Source organism: Petaurus breviceps, unplaced genomic scaffold (assembly GCF_028583685.1).
Source record: "Petaurus breviceps papuanus isolate PSGF00001 unplaced genomic scaffold, PetGlider_PUasm1.0 90865, whole genome shotgun sequence".
Classification (NCBI taxonomy): domain Eukaryota; kingdom Metazoa; phylum Chordata; class Mammalia; order Diprotodontia; family Petauridae; genus Petaurus; species Petaurus breviceps.
The window spans coordinates 5,271,300-5,290,741 of NW_027187367.1; the positions used below are offsets into that span (position 1 = coordinate 5,271,300).

Below are 19,442 nucleotides of genomic sequence, written 5' to 3' on the forward strand. Positions count from 1 at the left end.
TTAAGTGTCGGGTCCTCCTGACTCTGGGGCCAGGGCTTTACTCACTGCGACACCTGGCTGCCCCTAAATTATTTTTGTACAGAGGAATTCTTTTCCTTTTTTTTTTTTTTAAATCTCATTGGCATATAAGCCTGGGTCAAGTAGTATACACTCTTTAGTGCCTTTTTTGGGAATAGTACCAAATTGCTTTCCCGAATAGCTGGACCAATTCACAGTCCTACCAATATTATATTAATTTTTTATTTATTACTTTTTTAAATTTATATTTAATTTTTCCTCCCTACAGTCCTTCCAACATTTATCATTTTCCTTTTCCTGTCTGATGTGTGTGAAGTGAACCCTTAGTTACTTTAATTTACACTTCTCAATTGATAAGTAAATTGGAATATTTGAAAAATATGACTGTTGATAGCTTAGATTTCTTCCTTTGAAAACTTCTAGTTCATATCATTTGATAATTTGTCAATTAGAAAATGGCTCTTAGCCTTATAAATTTGAATTAATTCCTTGTATATCTTAGAAAAGTTATATCAGGTAGTTGGTACAATGGATAGAATGAGATAGAGATACTTGGAGTCAGGAACACCAGAGCTCAAAAGCTACCTCAGACTAGCTGTGTGACCTTGGGCAAATCACAACTTCTTTTTGCTTTAATTTCCTTTTTTGCAAAATGGAGATAATATTATTTACTTTGTTGTTGTGAAGATCAAATGAGATAAATCTATATAAAATGCTTTTTGAACCTTGAAGTATTATATAAATGATATCTATTATTGTCATTATTATATGAGACCTTTCATAAAGAAATTTACTGCAAAGGCTCCCCACCTACCCAGTTAACTATTTTCCTTCTAATCTTAGATGTATTGGTTTTGCTTGTGCAAAAATTTTAAAATATCATATAATCAGAATTATCCATTTTATCTTCTATGATCCTCTCTAATCCTTGTTTGATCATAAATTCTTCCCCCATTCATAAATCTTAAAGGTCATTTCTTCCTTACTCCTTTATGATGTGACCTTTTATATCTAAATCATGCCAATCATTTGGATCTTATCTTGATGGGTAGTGTGAGTTGTCAGTCTAAAACTAATTTCTGTCAGACTACTTTCCAGTTTTCCTAACAGTTTTGTCAAATCATGAGTCCTAAATCAGTAACAGGAGTGTTTGGGATGATTGATCACTCTATCAGTATGTTATTTACTTAATCTATTCCACTGATTAAATTTCAATTTTTTAAAAGAACCAGTACCAAATAACTTTAATGATTATCTGTAGTATAGGTTGATATCTGATGCTTCTAGGCTCCTTTCCTTCCCATTAAAAAAATTACTTCTTTTACTTGAATTTTTTCCTTCAGATGAATTTTGTTGTTATGTTTTCTAGCTTTTAAAATAGTCCTTTGGCAATTTGATGGGTATGGCACTGAAAAAATAATTTGTATTATAGTGTAGCAAGTGTTGACTTGGCCTATCTATGAGCAACTACCATTTCTCCAATTATTAAACTGTGTCTTTATTTCCATAAAGTATTTGGTAATTGTATTCCTATAGTTCCTGTGTGTATCTTGGTAGGTAAAATTCCAAATATTTTATATATACAGTGTTTTTTAAAAATGGAATTTCTCTTTTTCACTCCCCTTCCCCTTCTTTGTTGGTAATATGCAGAAGGGTTGATGATTTATGGGGTTTAATTTTGTATCCTATGCTGAATTTATTGTTTCAATTAATTTTTAATCAATTCTCTAACATTAGCATTTTAGGTATTTTATTAGGCTTTGCTCTTCATAAACCTTTGCTTCCAAGAGGAAAGAAGTAGGTTTTTTTCTCTGTTCCTTTGGGAATTTATTCTATATACTTAAAAAAAATATATTTATTTATTTATATATTCATATATTCATTCATTCATTTATTTATTTATTAGGCAATTGGGGTTAAGTAACTTGCTCAAGGTTACACGGCCAGTTATTTTTGTGTGGGTGCCAAGTATCTGAGGCCAGAACCGATCCCAGGTCTCCTGACGCTGGGGCTGGCACTCTTACTCACTGTACCACCTGGCCGCCCCTTATTCTATATCCTTTTGATGGAAAAGAAATGCCTGCATTTAATGTGTGGCATGAAGGAAAAAGTGCTGAATTTGGAGTTGGAAGACTTGCATTCAAGTTCCAGGTCTGCCAGTTTTATGAGACTTTAGGGAAGTTGCTGGATGGATGCTTGAAAAGCACTAATTAAGTATTTACTATGCGTCAAGAACTCAGCTAAGCATTGCATATACAAATGCAAAAGTGAGTCAGTCCCTGCCTTCAAGGGGATCTAGTCTAGTAGGGGAAAACCTCATGTGGCAGTGAAAGGATGCTCTGGTCCTAGAAGGCTCAGGGATGGTGAATTATGCCATTAGGTGAGTTAATTGACATGATTTCTCCAAAGGTTTTGAAATTCAATTTTCTCACCTGGGAAATAGGGATAATAATACTTGTACTACCAGTCTTACCAGGTTTTTGTGAGCATCAAATGAGATCTTCAATTAATCCCTCAGTTAACAAACATTTATTATTTGACTTCTGTGTGTCAGGCACTGTCCTAAGTGCTGTGCATGCAAAAACCAAAGTGAAATCTCACTATTCTCAAGGAGCTTGCCATCAAATGGGGAGGACAATATATACACATATAGGTATAAGTAAGACACATACAAAGAAGCTACAAGGAAACGTAAGAGGGGAACATACTGACAGCTGGAGGGACAAGGAAGGGCACTCAGAAGGTGGTACTTGATCTAAATGTTCAAGAGGGCAGAGAGCATTCTAGACATGGATATAATGTAATGTATTTAATAGCTATAGTAACTGGACAGGCAGTAGGAAAGAGTGCTGGACTTGGAGTCAGGAAAACTTGAGTTTAAATCCCAACAGAGGCATTTACTAGCTTTAAGTGACCCTGGTTGAGTCAACCTCTCTGAGCCTCAGTTTTCTCATATGTAAAATGGAGATGATAGCACTTACCTCATAGGGCTGTTGTGAGGATTAAAAGAGATAAGTACAGTGCTTTGCAAACCTTGAAATGCTATATGAATTCTAGTGATTATAAAACTTAGTTTGTATAATTGATGTGTATGGCACTAAAAAAAGTTTAATTAGATTGTAGTGTCAGTTTTATGGTCTTGACTTGGCCTACCTATGAGCAACTACTATTTCTCCAATTATTAAACTATGAAGTTATTTCTATATTATTTCTTCCATAGAAAGTCTGCCTTACTCTTATACTTGCCAACTCTAATTTGAGCTCATTTTCTATTTTATTTATTTATTTTGTCTTTTTTTTGGAGGGGGGAGGGCAGGGCAATTGGGGTTAAGTGACTTGCCCAAGGTCATACAACTAGTAAGTGTTAAGTGTCTGAGGTCAGATTTGAACTCAGGTCCTTCTGACTTCAGGGCTGGTGCTCTATTCACCATGCCATCTAGCTGCCCCTTCTTTTTTTTATTTTTATTTTTTTTATTAAGCAATCAGGGTTAAGTAACTTGCTCAAGGTTACACGGCCAGGTGTCTCTGGGTGGGTGCTAAGTGTCTGAGCCCGGAATTCGATCTCCAGGTCGTTCCGACACTGGAGCCGGTGCTCTTACTCGCTGTGCTACCTGGCCTCCCCTAGCTGCCCCTTCTTGTTTTCTATTTTCTCAAACAGCTCTGAGAAAAGTGATTGGACCTACTCAGTCCATCATCACCAGTCTGGGTGAAGATGTGTTGTTGCCATGTCACCTCTTCCCTGAAATGAATGCTCAGCACATGGAGGTGGGCTGGATTCGATCTCAGTTCTCTGATACTGTCTACATGTATCGGGATGGGAAGGATCAGGAAGAGGAGCAGATGATGGAATACAGAAGAAGAACAGTATTCACAAAGGACACTATCACTAATGGGAGTGTTGCTCTGAAAATCAGAAATATTGGAATTTCTGATGGTGGTCAATACCAGTGCTATTTTGAGAAAAACCAAGTGTTTCAAAGAGCCACATTGAAAATAAAAGTAGAAGGTAAATTATTGGTTTGTATTTTATATATAACAAATTGGGTAACATTTCATATTGAAGAGCATTACTAATCTTTAGATTAAAACATGGATTATTCTTTCATCTATACATTCTTCATTTTCTACATTATGAAAGGAATCAGATATGCATTCATATAAATTTGATAGATTTGGGGGATAACTCATAAGTTTTCAATTTCTTCCATCTATTTTTTTTTTAAAGCAATTGGGGTTAAGTAACTTGCTCAAGGTTACACGACCAGTTATTTCTGGGTGTGGTGCTAAGTATCTGAGCCTGGATTTGATCCCAGGTCATCCCGACTCTGGGACTGGTGCTCCCACTCACTGAGCCACCTGGCCACCCCTAAACAACTGGGGTTAAGTAACTTGCTCAAGGTTACATGGCCAGGTGTTTCTGGGTGGGTGCTAAGTGTCTGAGCCTGGATTCGATCCCAGGTCATCTTGACTCTGGGGCCGGTGCTCTTACTCGCTGTGCTACCTGGCCGCCCCTCTTCCATCTATTCGTAATGTTTATTATTGATTTTATATAATTGCAACTGGAAATCAGAATCTACAGGTAACAGGGAGAGGGTGAAGACATATATTTTTTCAAACTTTGTTGTCTGCAGCAGAGGTGTCTTGGTGATTCAGTAGATGGATTAGAGGATGACAATAATTCTGACATTGTGAGAGAGAAAATGAAATCAGCATTAAGACTGAGGATATTGAGAATGAGATTTCTAATATAATTTTTCTAAATTAATTAAAGATTCATGAGAAATTCTCTCATGAGAAATCTTTATTCTTTGTATTGCTTTTTCTCACATTTTCTATTCTCTATTTATTCTATTTATTAATTCTCTGTTATTTATTCTCTACTTATACACTCACAACTTAGTTGAAGACTAAATGGGGGAAAACAACAGGAAAAAAGGAGAACATGTTGAAAAAAAAAAGACAAATCAATGAAGGAAAACTAAAAATCCACTGCAAAAAGATATGCCATCTCGTGTGTGTGTGTGTGTGTGTGTGTGTGTGTGTATACAAGGTACTTTATTCTCTGCAAAGTTTTGCATGCTAAGGTTGGTTTATAGTAGTAAAAGTAAGTCATATCAAGCCTCAGGAGATTGCTGTTTTTGATCCCATTTCCTGGAAAGTATGTGTTTGGAAAAGTCACACTGGGGATGAAAATATAAATTCAGATGTTTGGTTTGGTAGTTGGTGATTCTCAGTTTCATTTAAAGCAATGGCTATATTGAGATTCACCAATACTCTAATGGTATTCCAGACCTAACGTGATTCATAACCCCTTCTCTGCTTTTGTTTGAAATTGCAACATTTCCTGGGAAATTGTTGGATAAATTTTCAATTCTTGAGCTTGACATTCAAAGCCTTCCATTACGTAGCTTTAACTTAACTCTCCAATTTTAGCTTCCAATATTCCCTCCATGAATGCTCTGCTCCAACTCAATTGATTTCTTCTCTATAGATAAGCATGAAATAACCACAGACTCCTCTCTGAATTTCTTTACAATTTTTCTCTGGAATCCCTTCCATTTACTCACTTATCCAACTCCTATCTATCCTTCAAAGTCCAGTTCAATTCAATATCCTTCACAGTCCAAATTCATTGATAGTCTTTGTTGTCTGTACCTCTCACACACAATTCCTGGATGAGTGCTTTCACTTGGGAGATGGGCTATATTCCTCTGTTTTGCTGCATAGAACTGTTCCCATGAATATTTTGTTCACAATGACTACCTGTGTGTCTCTGAGTGACACTATAAGTGATTAACAGGTAATTAAGATGCAAAGAGTTGGGAAATATGTATAAGACCTTTCAGGTAAAATGCAAAAATTAAACAAAGCCCATGGACAGAAAAGCTGGTTATGAATCTGTCCCAAGTTCTAATGAGGTAGAAAGGATCGGAAGACCCACTGTCTCCTTGGAACAAATAACAGGCATGTCTACTTTAGGCCATGGAACCTATAAGCTAAGGAGTGAGTCTGGGGTTACAGGTGGGTTGGGTATGCTATGGGGCTCCAGAGAAAAATGCTCTGAAAGACATTTTACATGTGTCCCTGAGTTTCTGAATGAATCTATTTTTTATTTTTTAGTTACAAGGACCAGAATATCAGCAGCTGGGCTTCGAATATGTATGGCTCTTTTCATTTTTTTCATCATATATAAAGAAATTAATTGTCAGAAAAAGGAGAGAGAAGACACTGGAAATCAGCATGTATGCCAGAGAAAATGTTGTCAAAGGGAGACATCAGACTGGGGGCAAAACCAAGTGATTAGAGAGTCATTGGATAAAGAGAGGGAATCCTGGGATACTATCAGAGAGTCATTGAATGAAGTGAACTATGCAAGTGAACAAGAAGAGCAGAAAGACTCAGGAAAAGACTCAAAGTACTGGGGAAGAAGTGAATACCTAGCCAAGGAGAGAGAGTTACTGACTAAAATAATAGACACCTTATGTAAAGAGAGAGAATCCTTGACTAAGGAGAGGGAATCTTTGCATATGGATAGAGAATCTTTGGCTAAAGAGAGACAATCCTTGGCTATAGAGAGGGAATCCTTGGATGCTAATAGAGAGTCATTGAATAAAGTGAACTATGAAAGTGAACAAGAAGAGCAGAAAAATTCAAGAAAAGACTCAGAGTACTGCGGAAAAAGTGAAAAGGCCAAAGAGAGAGAGTCATTGGCTAAAGAAATAGACTCCATGTGTACAGAGAGAGAATCCTTGACTAAAGAGAAGGAATCTTTGGATACAGACAAAGAGTCACTGGAGAGAGACATCTTGGTTAAGGAGAGGGAGTTCTTGAAAAGAGAGAGATGGTCATTGAAGAAAGGGATAAAGTTCCTGGGTAAAAAGAGACACATTTTTATTCCAGAAGAAGAACTTCTTGATAATGAGAAAAAATTTCAAGGTAAGAAAAAATGACTTGTTTGGGTCCACTAAATTTGTTGAGGAAAAAGAAAGTCTAGGCAAGAAGACAGAATACCAGGACATGGGTAACATGGTGAAGAAGGTTGTGCCACAAGATATATAGGATTTTTTTTGAGACATATGAGTGAAGGAAAATAAATGACATAAGTTCCTCAAGGGGAAAAGGAGGGTCAGCTCTTAGAAGAATCAATGGATTAATTGACCTCTAGATTAGAGAATCTCTACCAGTTTTCATCCATTTATCTTATTCCAGGGGGATATCCCAGAAACTTGGGTCTCTGCTTTGCTTCCCTGCTTTCCAGGCCTATCTGGAAGCAGGAAAAATTCCCTCCTAGAGATAGCTAGGCCTAAACTTAGAAATCTTCTGACTTGTTTGTTTGTTTTTTTTTTGCCCCTCTCCTTTCCTAGCATAGGCCAAGTCCTTGCAATTGAGGATGAATGCCTATGAATGAATAGGGAAGGAAGGAAAGGATCATGGCTCAGTGGATCAATGGATGTTCTACCTTTTTCTCTTCTCTTGTTCCCTCTACCCTCATCCTAGGAAATGGGGTTGCATCCTGGTGGCAGTTCTGCTGCTTGGGACCTGTGGCCTAGGAGCAACTGAGGGAGTCAGAGCTGAAATGGATCTGACCTTCCTGGGGATGCTACCTGGAATCTGGGGCATTGGGTAGCAAGCTGTGACAGACCCTTGCCCAGGAATGCCCAGCTAGTCAGTTGCTTTGACTCTCTGCAGGGCCCTCCATGAGGATATCAGTATAAGAACTCTTATCAGCATTCTGACTGATACTGCGATGATCATAAATATTGCCCCTTTGTAGGCAAATTCTATAATAAATTCCCCACAGTTAAATACTGAATCACTTCTCTTAAAAATAAAATCAAATGAATGATTTGGAGGTATACCAAGAGTCTAGGAGATCTCAGGTGAAAGTGGACAGATTAAAATCTTACTACTGATAAGATTTTTTTTCAAATGTTCAGAAAATATCTTCTACCAATCTCCACCTCTACCATTTTAGACTTCACCTTAAACTTGTTCTTTTTTGTTTTTTGGCTTTCTGGAGGGCAATTGGGGTTAAGTGACTTGCCCAAGGTCACACGGCTAGTTTTTTGGTGTTAAGTGTCTGAGGACGGATTTGAGGTCCTCCTGACTCCAGGGCCAGTGCTCTAGCTGCCCTAACCTTAGACTTGTTCTTGACCTTGACCTTGACCCTGATGACCATCCAACATTAGGAGGAGGTTTAGTTAATCTGCTTTGGCCCTCTGGGGGCCAACAGTTGGTCTGGAGGGTCTTCATATACTTCCACTCCTTTTCCTGGACCTACAAAAGATCCCAGAGACTGGGGGCTCTGCCTTTCTTGGTATGGCTGCAGGCAGGGAAAGGATTCCTTTATAGAGAAAGCTAGGCCAGGATTTTGAAATTCTTCAATTTTCTTGGTTCTTGTTCTTTCTATCCCTTTTCTCAGCAAAGGTTAAGTCTCTGAAGCTAAGGGTCCGTGAGCTGAAAGAGTATTTCAGTTGATGCATAATGACCCTGGCTACCCCATTTCTTGTCTTTATATTCCCCTTTTTCTCCCTCTACCCCTCACATCTCATTTTGCTTATCATTTATTTAACTGAATCTTTATAAACCCTAGAACCAGAGATGCAAGGATTTTCCAGAAGGGAAGAATCAGTTGGTAAGTCAGTCAATAAACTTTTATTAAACACACACTATGTGACAGGAACTGTCTTAAGTGCTAGGGATACAAAAAGAGACAAAAAGACAGTCCAAGGAGCTCCCAATCCAGTGGTGGAATCAATAAGGAAACAAATATATACAAACAAGCTATACATAGGACAAATAGGAAATATCGTGTTTCCCCGATAATAAGACCTATCCCGAAAATAAGGCCTCCCCTTACTGTGTAAGATTCCTCTAAAAGAAGCCCTCCCCCGAAAATAAGCCCTATTGAGATTACTGTAGTGAAGGTGATCCCCTGCGCTACATGCTACATTACGGTACCCTCTGTATGCACCATCCCCCCCCCGGGTGAAACGCACGCCGCGCTCCGAGCTGCATCAAATCAGAGCTGCAGCAGTGAGCGCGTCATCCTGTTCTTCCCCAGTGATTTGCTTGCTGGCACCATTGAGAGCAGTGCCGCGGAGGAGAGCTGAGGCAGGACAACATAAGCCCTCCCCTGAAAATAAGCCCTCTGGTGTTTTTCTTTCAAAAAAAAATAATAAGACAGTATCTTATTATTGGGGAAACACGGTAATTAAAAGAGGGAAGGCACCAGAATTAAGAGGGGCTAGGAAAGGCTTCCTAGAGCAGGCAGATTTTAGTTAAGACCTAAAGGAAGCCATGGGATCTAGGAGGTGGAGATGAGAAGGGAGAGCATTCCAGGAATGAGGGGCAGTGGGGGAAAATTGCTGGATCTGAGAGATGGAGCATCTTGTTCAAGGAGCAGCAAGGTGGCCAGTGTCACTGGATCAAAGGGCATGTGGAGGGGAGTAAAGTGTAAGAAGACTGGAAAGGTAGAAGAGAAGGGGACTGGGTTATGAAGGGCTTTGAACACCAAACAGAGGATTTTGTATTTGATCCTGGAATTAATTGTGTGGGTGGAAAGGGGGTGTGTGTGTTGTGTGACGTGGTCAGATTTATGCTTTAGGAAAATCACTTTGATGGCTGAATGGAGGGTGGGAGACTTGAGGCAGACAGACCCCCAAGCAGGCTATTGCCATAGTCCAGGTGTAAGGTGATTAAAGCCTATACCAGAGTGGTGGCAATGTGAGAGGACAGAACGGAGGCCATTTGAGTGATGTTGCAAAGGAGGAATTGATAGGTTTTGAATATGCAGAGTTAAGAGATAGTGAGGAATTGAGAGACACCTAGGTTTCAAGCCTGAGGTACTGGGAGGATGGTGTTGCCCTCTATAGTAACAGGGCAGTTAGGAGGTGGGGAGGTTTTGGGAGAAATAGAATGAATTTGCCTTTGGACATATTGAGTTTAAGATGTCTACTGGGCATCCAATTTGAAATGTCTGAAAGGCAGTTGGAGATGAAAGATTGGAGGTCAGCAAAGAGATCAGGGCAGAACAGGTAGAGTTGAGAATCATCGGCATAGAGATGGTTATTAAATCCAGGGAAGCTGATGAGATCATCGAGTGAGGTAAAATAGAAGGAAAAGAGAAGAGGGGCCAAGACACAACCCTGAGGACTCCTAATTTAGAAGGTATGATCTGGAGGAATATCTAGCAAAGGAGAGAAAAAGACCGGTAAGACAGGTGGGAGAAAAACTAGGAGAGAGTGGTGTCCTAAAAAAGTAGAGAGAAGAGAGCTTCAGGGAGAAAAGGATGATTGACAGTGTTAATAGCTTCAGAGAGTTTAAGGAGAATGAGGATTGAGGAAAAACCATTAGATTTGGTAAGAAGGAGATCATTGGGAACTTTCAAGAGAATAATTTCAGTGCAACGATGAGGGAATAGGGATGCAAAGGATAGAACTAGCTAGGGTGTTTGGAAGAATTAATAATCTCTTAATTTTCATTGTTCCTTAGAGAATGAACTTCTTTTCATTTCTTTTTCAGTTGCTCTCCAGGAAGAAATTGGTAAGTTTCATTTTTTTTCCTTAAAATCTGATTCTACTTTTTATAACTCTTCTCCGATACATGGTTTCTGCCTCTGTCTCATGTGTGACATATGTTTCTCTCTTTCTGCGTGTTCCTTTTTAGAGAGAAGAAAGGCGCTATACCAGGCAGGTGAGTGACCTTGATGTTTTCTTTTTATTCCCGGAGAAAGGAAAATGCATATTATTGCTACAGGATTAAAGACGAAGAGCCTAAGGGGAAGGTCAGATCTCTTACTGCTGTTTCTAACCAAGGCAGTGTGGTAAAATGTAAATAACCTTGTATTTTCAGTCAGGGGATTTGGGTTCTAATCAGGAGTGTGCTACTAAAAGTTTAACCACTAGTCCTCCAGAAAAAAAAATACATCACATTCTTTTAAGTTTAATGTGCATTATTAACTTTTTTCCTTTTACAATAGACAATAAACCAAACCCTGATTTTTGCTGATTTCTGAAGTATAAATGCTCATACCAAAAATTTGACAATTCAGTCCTAAGATCTGGTGTGAAGTGGATCTGGCTCATCTCTGACCTTGGGCAAGTTACTCAACCTCTCTGGTTCTCAGTACCCTCATCTGTAAAATGAGTGGTTTAGATGAGATAAACAAGAAGTTACATTCCTAGGGTATTTCTAGCAGTCCCAGATGACTCTCTGTTATCACCTCTGCACATGCGGGAAAGTTATAGTAAGAGGAAAATCCAGGTTAGGCTACAGAGTTAAAAAAAAGTCATGTATTAAAATGTATGTGACACTAATAAGACAATATCTAGTATTCAAAAAAATGTTTTTCCCTTTCTCCTATTCACTTCTGTCAGGGCCCTGGTGAAAAACCTCCCTCTCTATCTCCAATCATATTTTCTTTGTGCTTGTCTGTTTCTTTATCAGATTGGAGAAAGGCCCACATCTATGCTGGTAAGTGATGTTATTATTCTCTTATATGTACTCAACAACACAGGGATTAGACTTATTCTACATATGTCCTGAGAGGGTTGTAGCGGCAATAGGGAGAGAAAGGCAATGACACGGCCAGACATAGGCTGTAGAAAAATCACTTCAGCAGCTGAATAGAGAATGGAGCTGAAGGAGATTAGAGATCAGTTAAAAAGCTATTTATAAGAGTCTATGAGGTCCTGAACTAGGGTTGTGGCCATATGAGTGAAAGGAAGTACGAATATAGGAGGGATCTTGTAAATGTAGATGCAACAATCTGTGGCAAGGTACTGGAGAGGTGGAGTGAGTGATAGTGAGAAATGGGGGGTAACACTGAGATTGTGAGCCTAGGTTACTGGGAGGATACAGTAGTGGTGCCCTTGTCAGTAATACAGGTGGGGAAGGGTTTTAGTTCTATGATATTGAATTATGCTTTGGACATGTTGAGATTAAGATGCCTAGGGACACCTCTTTCAAGATATTTAAGAAGAAGATGGAGGTGAGTAACTAAATCTGGAGAGAGGTTGGTTTGGATATATTGATTTTGGAATCTGCCTAGAGATAATAATAAAACACAAGCTGATAGAGCAAAAGGAAAAGGGGTTCCAGGAAGAGTTTTAGGTAATAGTCACAGTTAGTGAATAAGATATGAAGAAATAGTAAAGTAAACCGAGAAGGAGCCTTTGCACAGATAAGAAGGGGATGAGGATAGAAGACTGTCACAAAAACTTACAAAGAAGAAAGTATCCAGAATGAGAGGGTGATCAGGGGTCTTAAAAAACGCCACAGATTCTGGAAGCCAAGGTGGCAGAGTAAGCAGTAAATCTCCATAAGTCTCCCATATTCACCTCCAAACAACCATAAAATAGTGCCCTGAAACAAATCCTGTAATAAGCAGAACCAGCAAAAAGATGGGGTGAAACAATATTTTAGCCCCCTAAACTTGGAAGATCAGAAAGAAGGGTCTGTCTTGCTTGGATAAAAGAGGAGTGTGGTCCAGGACAGGAAGCATCAAAGAAAGCCAGCAACCAGCCCCACCTCAGCAAGCCAGCAGGAGACCCTGAACCCCAGTGCAGTGGAGCAGGCAAAAACCAACACCAGAACCCCCACTTGCCTCAGCATAGCTAGGGGAAGCGGGAGACTCTAGGTCTGAGAACCAAGTGCTTCAGCATAGCTCTGGGCAAATAGGTGACCTCTAGCAGTCAGACCTTGACGTGCTTCAGCGTAGCTCCAGGGAAACACAGAAACACCCACTGCAGTGGTCTCAGCACATGCCAGACACCAGCACTGGGACCCTGGCTCAGCACTAGGTAAGCTGCCAGACCCCAACGACCTTCAGCAGTGCTGACCACCCTTCTACCCCCTCAGTTCAGCACCAGACGTGAGGGTTCCCCATGGGCCTCTGGGCAGTATCAGTGTAGCACCAGGTAAATAGCCAGGGCCTGCAGTTTCTGACACAAGAAGCCTGAGGTAGTGCCCCTTCCACCCTGGGAGCAGAGCTCAAATTTGAAAGAAAGGAAGAAGGACAAAAAAGATGAGCAGAAAACAACAATAAAAAAATCTGAACAATGAAAGTGATTATGTTGACAGGGAAGATTAAGACACAAACTCAGAAGAGGGCAACAATGTCAAAACACCTATAGGCAAAACCGCAAAGAAAAATGGGAACTGGTCTCAAGTCCAGAAAGAACTCATGGAAGAGCTCAAAAAAGAGCTTAAAAATCATACAAGAGAGGAAGAAGAAATATTGGTAAAAGAAATGAGAGTGATGCAAGAGAATTATGAAAAAAGAGTCAATGGCTTGAAAAAAGAAAACAATTGCTTAAAAAGTAAAATTGACCAAATGGAAAGTATAAAAACTAATTAATGTCAAGGATCAGCATGACTGAGAAAAGATCATTAGATTTGGCAAGTAAGAGGTTACTGATAACTTTGGAGAAGGCAGTTTCAGCTGAATGATGAGGCAGCTAGGTGGCAAAGTATATAGAGCACTGGTCCTGTAGTCAGTAAGACCTGGGTTTCAGATACTTACTAGCTGAGTGATCCTAGGCAAACTACTTAACCTGTTTGCCCCAATTTCCTTAAGTGTAAAATGGGGATAATAACGGCACTTACCTTGCAGAGTTGTGAGGATTAACAGAGATAATATTTGTAAAGTGCTTAGCGTAGTGCCTGGCACATACTGTAAGGCACTATATAAATGCTTAGCCTTTTCCCTTTCCCATATTTCAAAGAGTTTTGAAGAGAGTGAGAGGAGAGGAAATAGAGGCTCCAATTGTAGATGTAGATGAAAAGGAATTGAGCCACAAACAGCAGGAGAGTTACAGGATTGTAGCTGGTAGGAATGGTAAGATCAAGTGAGGGTTCGTTAAAGATGGGGCAGACATGGGTGTTTTTTGCTTTCATGGAAGGAAACAGTAGATTGGAAGAGGCTGAAGATAAGTAAAGGGTAGGGATAATGGAACAACTTGCTGGAGCAGTCAGAAGGGTGCTGGATCAAGGACACTTTCCAAGCAGTTTGCTTTGGCCAGCAGAAGGGCCACCTTTTGATCTGAGACTCTAGGGAAGGAGGAGATAGGGAAAATATCTGAATGTTTTGATAGGAGGAGAATGGGGTGTCATAGGAGGTTGAGGAAAGAAGAGTTATAGTTACTACTACTCTTCCTTTATCATAGCCTAGAACATTACTCTCATTTGTAGGGCACCAATCTTTAGGATGAATATAGATAAGCTGGGCACACTTAGAGGAAAATGATCATGATGGTGAGAGCACAGGAATCCTTATCATGTGAAAAACAGTTAAAGGAACTGAGGAGGAATAGACTTAAAGAGATATAATCTTAGTCTTCAAGTATTGGATTACCTATTATAAGGAAGAAAGATTGTTTTTGTTTTGCTCGACCCAGGAGGATGGAGCCAAGAGCAATGGGGTGGTGGTTGGCAGAATAAGGAAGTGCTGGCTAACAATTAGAGCTGCTCCAAAGTAGAATGAACTAGCTACAAAAGTAGACAATTCTCCATAGGTCTTCAAGCTGTCCGGGATATTGTAGAAGGGACTATTGCCCAAGTAGACGACAAGATGAGTTCTGAGCTGTCTTCCAATTACGAGACTCTACGAGAGAGAATTCTTGAGCTGAATCTTGGAGAAGGATATGGGAAGGAAGAGATAGTAAATGGGGGGTGGTATAGAGTGGCAAAAGGAAATAGGAGTTAAACTAAAGACTTGGATAAAAAGAGTGCTTACAGTAAATGGAGTAAGTCCTGAAAAAGTATTTGAAGAAAGGGAGCCAATAATTATCCTTCTCCTCCCCCTAAGCCCCCCTTCCCCCTCCAAAAATAATCTGGGTCTTTATTCTTTCCCATCCCATTCAGATCATGTTGAGTACATGGTTTCCAGTGAGGACATTTTATAGAAGATGCCCTCCTCCTCACAATTTTCCCAAACTAGAGGGAAATCCTTAAAGAGGAGAGCAGTGGGGAGAGAGAAAATCTTTGTTTAGGGTATTTTCAGAGAACTTTTTTGGGGAACACTACCTTTAGGAAAAGATTATGAGAATAGAAGCTGAGCAAATCTGTGTTGTGTTACTTCTCTCATTGTGTCTTTGTGCTGTTTCTTTTCAGACTGGAGGAAAGAACAGTTCCAGGCAAGTAAGTAACTTGAGTTTTCCTTTAAGTCTCACTCCCAGTTGCTTCCTTGATGACTGGAGGGCAGTAGCTTAGGAGAGGATGTTCTTATTTTGAAACAAATAGAGGGACTTCCAAAGATAGGAGAGAATGGGAGAGGGAAGAGAGCACTTAATACACTTTTCCAGACTCCTAACCCTAAGAAATATGATGAAGGCTTGGGTATCTCTTTGGGGAGGGTAAGGATAGGAATACCAAATTCCATATGGATGTCAGTGAAGGAAGAGCACCCAGAGACCTGATGATCCTCATCACAATTGCCCAAGTTCCCTTTCCTGGGCCTTATCACTGGATACTTCTTTAGTCTGTTTAAGTCAGTAGCTGAACATGGGTCAGTTGGTCCTGAGAGATAGGCAAGTGCTGTTCTGAAGGAATGGATGAGGCCATCGAGGCCAAGTTGAATTAGGCAGCTATCCTTGAGAATCACCAGAAATTCTCCAAATTGAGCTGGCTCCCTTCCCTCTCCTCCCCAATTCTTCCCACCTTAGAGTCAAGCACATCTCAGATCACAATTTCACGTCATTAGGACTGCTGCATTTAAAATTGTTCAGTCTAAAAGAAAAATAAAAAAATAAAAAAAATGAAAAGAATAAAATTGTTCAGTCTGCAAGAAAAACCACTGAGGCAGAGCTCTGAGCCAATGGGACTTTATTAAAAGGTCCACGGTGGGGCTGCTAGGTAGCACAGTGAATAGAGCACTGGCCCTGGAGTCAGGAGGACCTGAGTTCGAAATCTGACCTCAGACACTTAACACTTACTAGCCGTGTGACCTTGGGCAAGTCACTTAACCCTAACTGCCCTGCCTTCCCCCCTCCAAAAAAAAAAAAGGTCCATGGTTCCTTCTATTCTTTTTTTTTCCCTTTTTTGCTTTTTGGAGGGCAATTGGGGTTAAGTAACTTGCCCAAGGTTACACGACTAGTTTTTTTGTGTGGGTGTTAAGTGTCTGAGGTGGGAACCAAACTCGGGTCCTCCTGACTCCAGGGCCAGCACTTTACTCACTGCACCACCTAGCCTCCCCTCCATGGTCCCATCTAATGAAGTGGACCCTGGATCTTCCTCACAGTGTGAGACGCCCCCTTCCTCCAGGGCCTTAATTTCATAGTGCTTGATACTCAGACGATATAGGTGGAACAGATCAAAAACACAGAATATCATTGGCCCGTAGACCTTGCTCTTGACCCTCTGGGAAGTTCTACACAAAATACAGAATCCCACTGGTTGACAAATAGGCAAATGAGCAGACCCTTACAGATCTATTTTGACCTTTCAGGAGGTTCTGATGAGCATACCCATAGAACGGTAGAAATGTAGGCTGAAGGCTGGCACCCAGGACCACTTGCTGGTTAAGTGCTCATGGTCATCTCCCTGTGTTGGGCAATAGAGGGATGACAAGGAATGAAGAGGCAACAAAAATAGCTTGGGGGCTTTCCATGTAATTGAGTCACCCACACTGGGCTTGGTCACCATTACAAGGGAAAACAAGGGTAGAGGGCCTTTAGTTAGCTTCCTTTGATTGAGCAAGAGAATTTACAATCCACATACCTCATACCTCAGAGGCCTAATATCAGACCTTATAATCACCAGTCCTACGGAATCATATCAAACTGATTAATACTGATTGGAATAAAATAGAGTTCCAACAAAACAGGGGGCCTTTTAACCATCTATCATAGGACTGATGCAGCATTAACCTCATGGCTCTTTTTGTAGTGCGGGTGACTTTGGATCCAGACACAGCACATCCAGAACTTATTTTATCTGAGGAATGGACACGTGTTATTCGAAGAGAAAGTCCCCAGCATTTTCCCGACACTCCTAAAAGATTTGACTCTCTGCCTTGTGTTCTGGGCCATGAGAAAATCACCTCAGGGAGACATTACTGGGAGGTAGAGGTTGGAAACAGAGGTGACTGGGAGTTGGGTGTTTGTAGGGAGGATGTGAAAAAGAAAGGAGAGGTCACAGTGTCCTCTGAGAGTGGCTTCTGGGCTATCAAGCTATATAATGACAAATATTGGGCCCTCTCTTACCCTCCAACTTGCCTCTCCTTGAGACAGTCCCCTCACAAGGTGATCATTTTCATAGACTATGATTTTGGAGATGTCTCATTCTACAATATGAATGATGGGTCTCATATATATAGTTTTACTTCACAGTTCTTTTTTGGGGCCCTCTGTCCTTATATTAGGCTTTGGTCATGTGACCAAGCTCCCGTGACAATCTGTCCAGGACCTTAGAGAAATTTCCTATCTCTGCCTACCTGTCTTCCATCTGGTTCTGGAGGTGGGGGGAGGTATGTTTGCTTAAATCCTTAAACCAAGTCCCATCCTTGTTCCCTGTCAATTCTCAGGTGTTTATTTGGAGTCAGACGGTGGGTCCCCTTCCCCTCCAATTTTGTTTCTAACTCATATTACAAAATAAAGTTCAATTGGTTTTTACAATGCTTTAAAAGTTTATTGTTTTAGGTTATTTCTCCATCAGCCTGTTTCTCCCTTGCCCTCCATGCAGGTTATGATGCCAGAAGAAAGGAAACCTTCCTCTGGGCTCTTTCTGTGTCAGGAAAAACAAAGCTTAAAGTTTTATCTTAAAGGGCTTCTCCCTCTGTTTACTCCTCTTACTTATAAGAGTATAAGATTCCAGGACTTTGAGGAGAAAAAATCTTAGGGATCATCTAGAATCAGGTCCATTAATCATATTTTTTTCCTTAATAGTATTTTGTTTTTTTCCCAATTACATGTAAAGATAGTTTTCAACATTCATTTTTGTAAAATTGTTAGTTCCGAGTTTTTCTCCCTTCTTTCTTCCCTTGCTCCCTCCTCAAGACAGCAAAGACTCTGACATCATACGTGTGCAATCATGTTAGATATACTTTCACATTAGCGATGTTGTGAAAGAAGAATCAGAACAATAGGGAAAAGCATGAGAAAGAAAAGACAAAAAGCACAAAAATTGTATGCTTCGACCTGCATTCGCACTCCTCCGCATGTGGTTCAAGTCTTTCAGGATTGTCTTGGACCATTGTATTGCTGAGAAAAACTAAATCGACTATAGTTAATCATTACACAATGTTGCTGTTGCTGAGTGCCATGTTCTCCTGGTTCTGCTCACTTCACTCAGCATCACTTCATGCAAGTCTTTCCAGGTTTTCCTGAAATCTGCCTGCTCATCATTTCTTTTAGTACAATAGAATTCAGCCATTTCCTAATTGATGAGTATCCCTTCAGTTTCCAATTCTTTGCCAGCACAAAAAGAACTGCTATAAATATTTTTGCATTTGTGCATCATTTTTTCTTTTTTAATGATCTCTTTGGGATACAGAATTGTAGTGGTATTGCTGGGTCAAAGGTTATGCACAATTTGGTTGCCCTTTGGTCATAGTTCCAAATCAGTTTACAACTCTACCAACAATGCATTAGTGTTCCAATTTTCCCACATTTTCTCCAAGATTTATTATTTTCCTTTTCTGTCATCTTAGCCAATCTGATGTATGAGGTGATACCTCAGAATTGTTTTAATTTGCATTTCTCTAATCAATAGTGATTTAGAGTGTTTTTTTTTCATATGCCTATAGATAGCTTTAATTTCTTCCTCTGAAAATTGCCTGTTCATATTCTCTCACCACTTATCAATTGGGGAATCTTTTGTCCTTATATACAATATACAAATATATCCTTATAAATTTGACTCAGTTTCTATATTTTAGAAATGAGGTCTTTATCAAGACTGTTGAAGTTTACTCTCTGCCCACCCATTGGGGCAGAGATGCCAAAAATTGTTGCAGTGTAGTCTCTGCCCACCTGGGGACAACAAAAACTGTTGCGGTTTCATGATATGTTGTGGTCTCACAGAATTCAGAGTCAGACCACTCTATTGAGATTGACAGCTCTCATGGAGAGGGCTAAATTCCAAGAAGAACCAGTAACTTCAGAGAAAGCAAGATGGATTTTTATAGGGCAAAGATGCAATTACATAACAGAAATTATAATATTAAAAAGGTGGGAGGGATTTGTTAAGGGATTAGGTAATAGGGGAGGGGTCCCTTCTATGGTTCAGTGGTCAAACATTCTGATCGCCCTGCCCTCCAACTGGATAGCTATTGTGGTCCTGTCTGGTCAAGACAGACAGTTAGGTACTGTGGTCCTGTCTTGAGTTAAATGGATGATGTGATTGTGGTTGAATATAAGAATACACCTATTCAAATATGTGGAATGGATCTGGGGGCAGTGGCTAGCTAGAGGCAGTGACTGGGA

General features: G+C 40.1%; 1 protein-coding gene across 32 annotated transcripts in view; it reads left to right on the forward strand.

Annotated features, from left to right (window-relative positions):
• The window catches only part of BTNL2 (butyrophilin like 2), a 99,943-nt gene extending 82,300 nt beyond the window's left edge, over nt 1-17,643 (forward strand). For 29 of the 32 annotated variants that reach the window (XM_069073355.1, XM_069073347.1, XM_069073352.1 and 26 more), the window contains 8 exons: nt 3,677-4,024; nt 6,139-6,954; nt 8,612-8,653; nt 10,543-10,563; nt 10,687-10,713; nt 11,467-11,493; nt 15,133-15,159; nt 16,906-17,643. In XM_069073355.1, coding sequence (XP_068929456.1) covers nt 3,677-4,024; nt 6,139-6,954; nt 8,612-8,653; nt 10,543-10,563; nt 10,687-10,713; nt 11,467-11,493; nt 15,133-15,159; nt 16,906-17,429 — 1,832 coding nt within the window. In that variant the 3' untranslated portion in view covers nt 17,430-17,643. Of the gene's footprint in view, nt 1-3,676; nt 4,025-6,138; nt 6,955-8,611; nt 8,654-10,542; nt 10,564-10,686; nt 10,714-11,466; nt 11,494-15,132; nt 15,160-16,868 lie in introns of all 32 variants that reach the window. The other 3 variants (XM_069073376.1, XM_069073375.1, XM_069073372.1) reach the window with 3 other exon arrangements.
• The last annotated feature ends 1,799 nt before the right edge of the window (nt 17,644-19,442 follow it).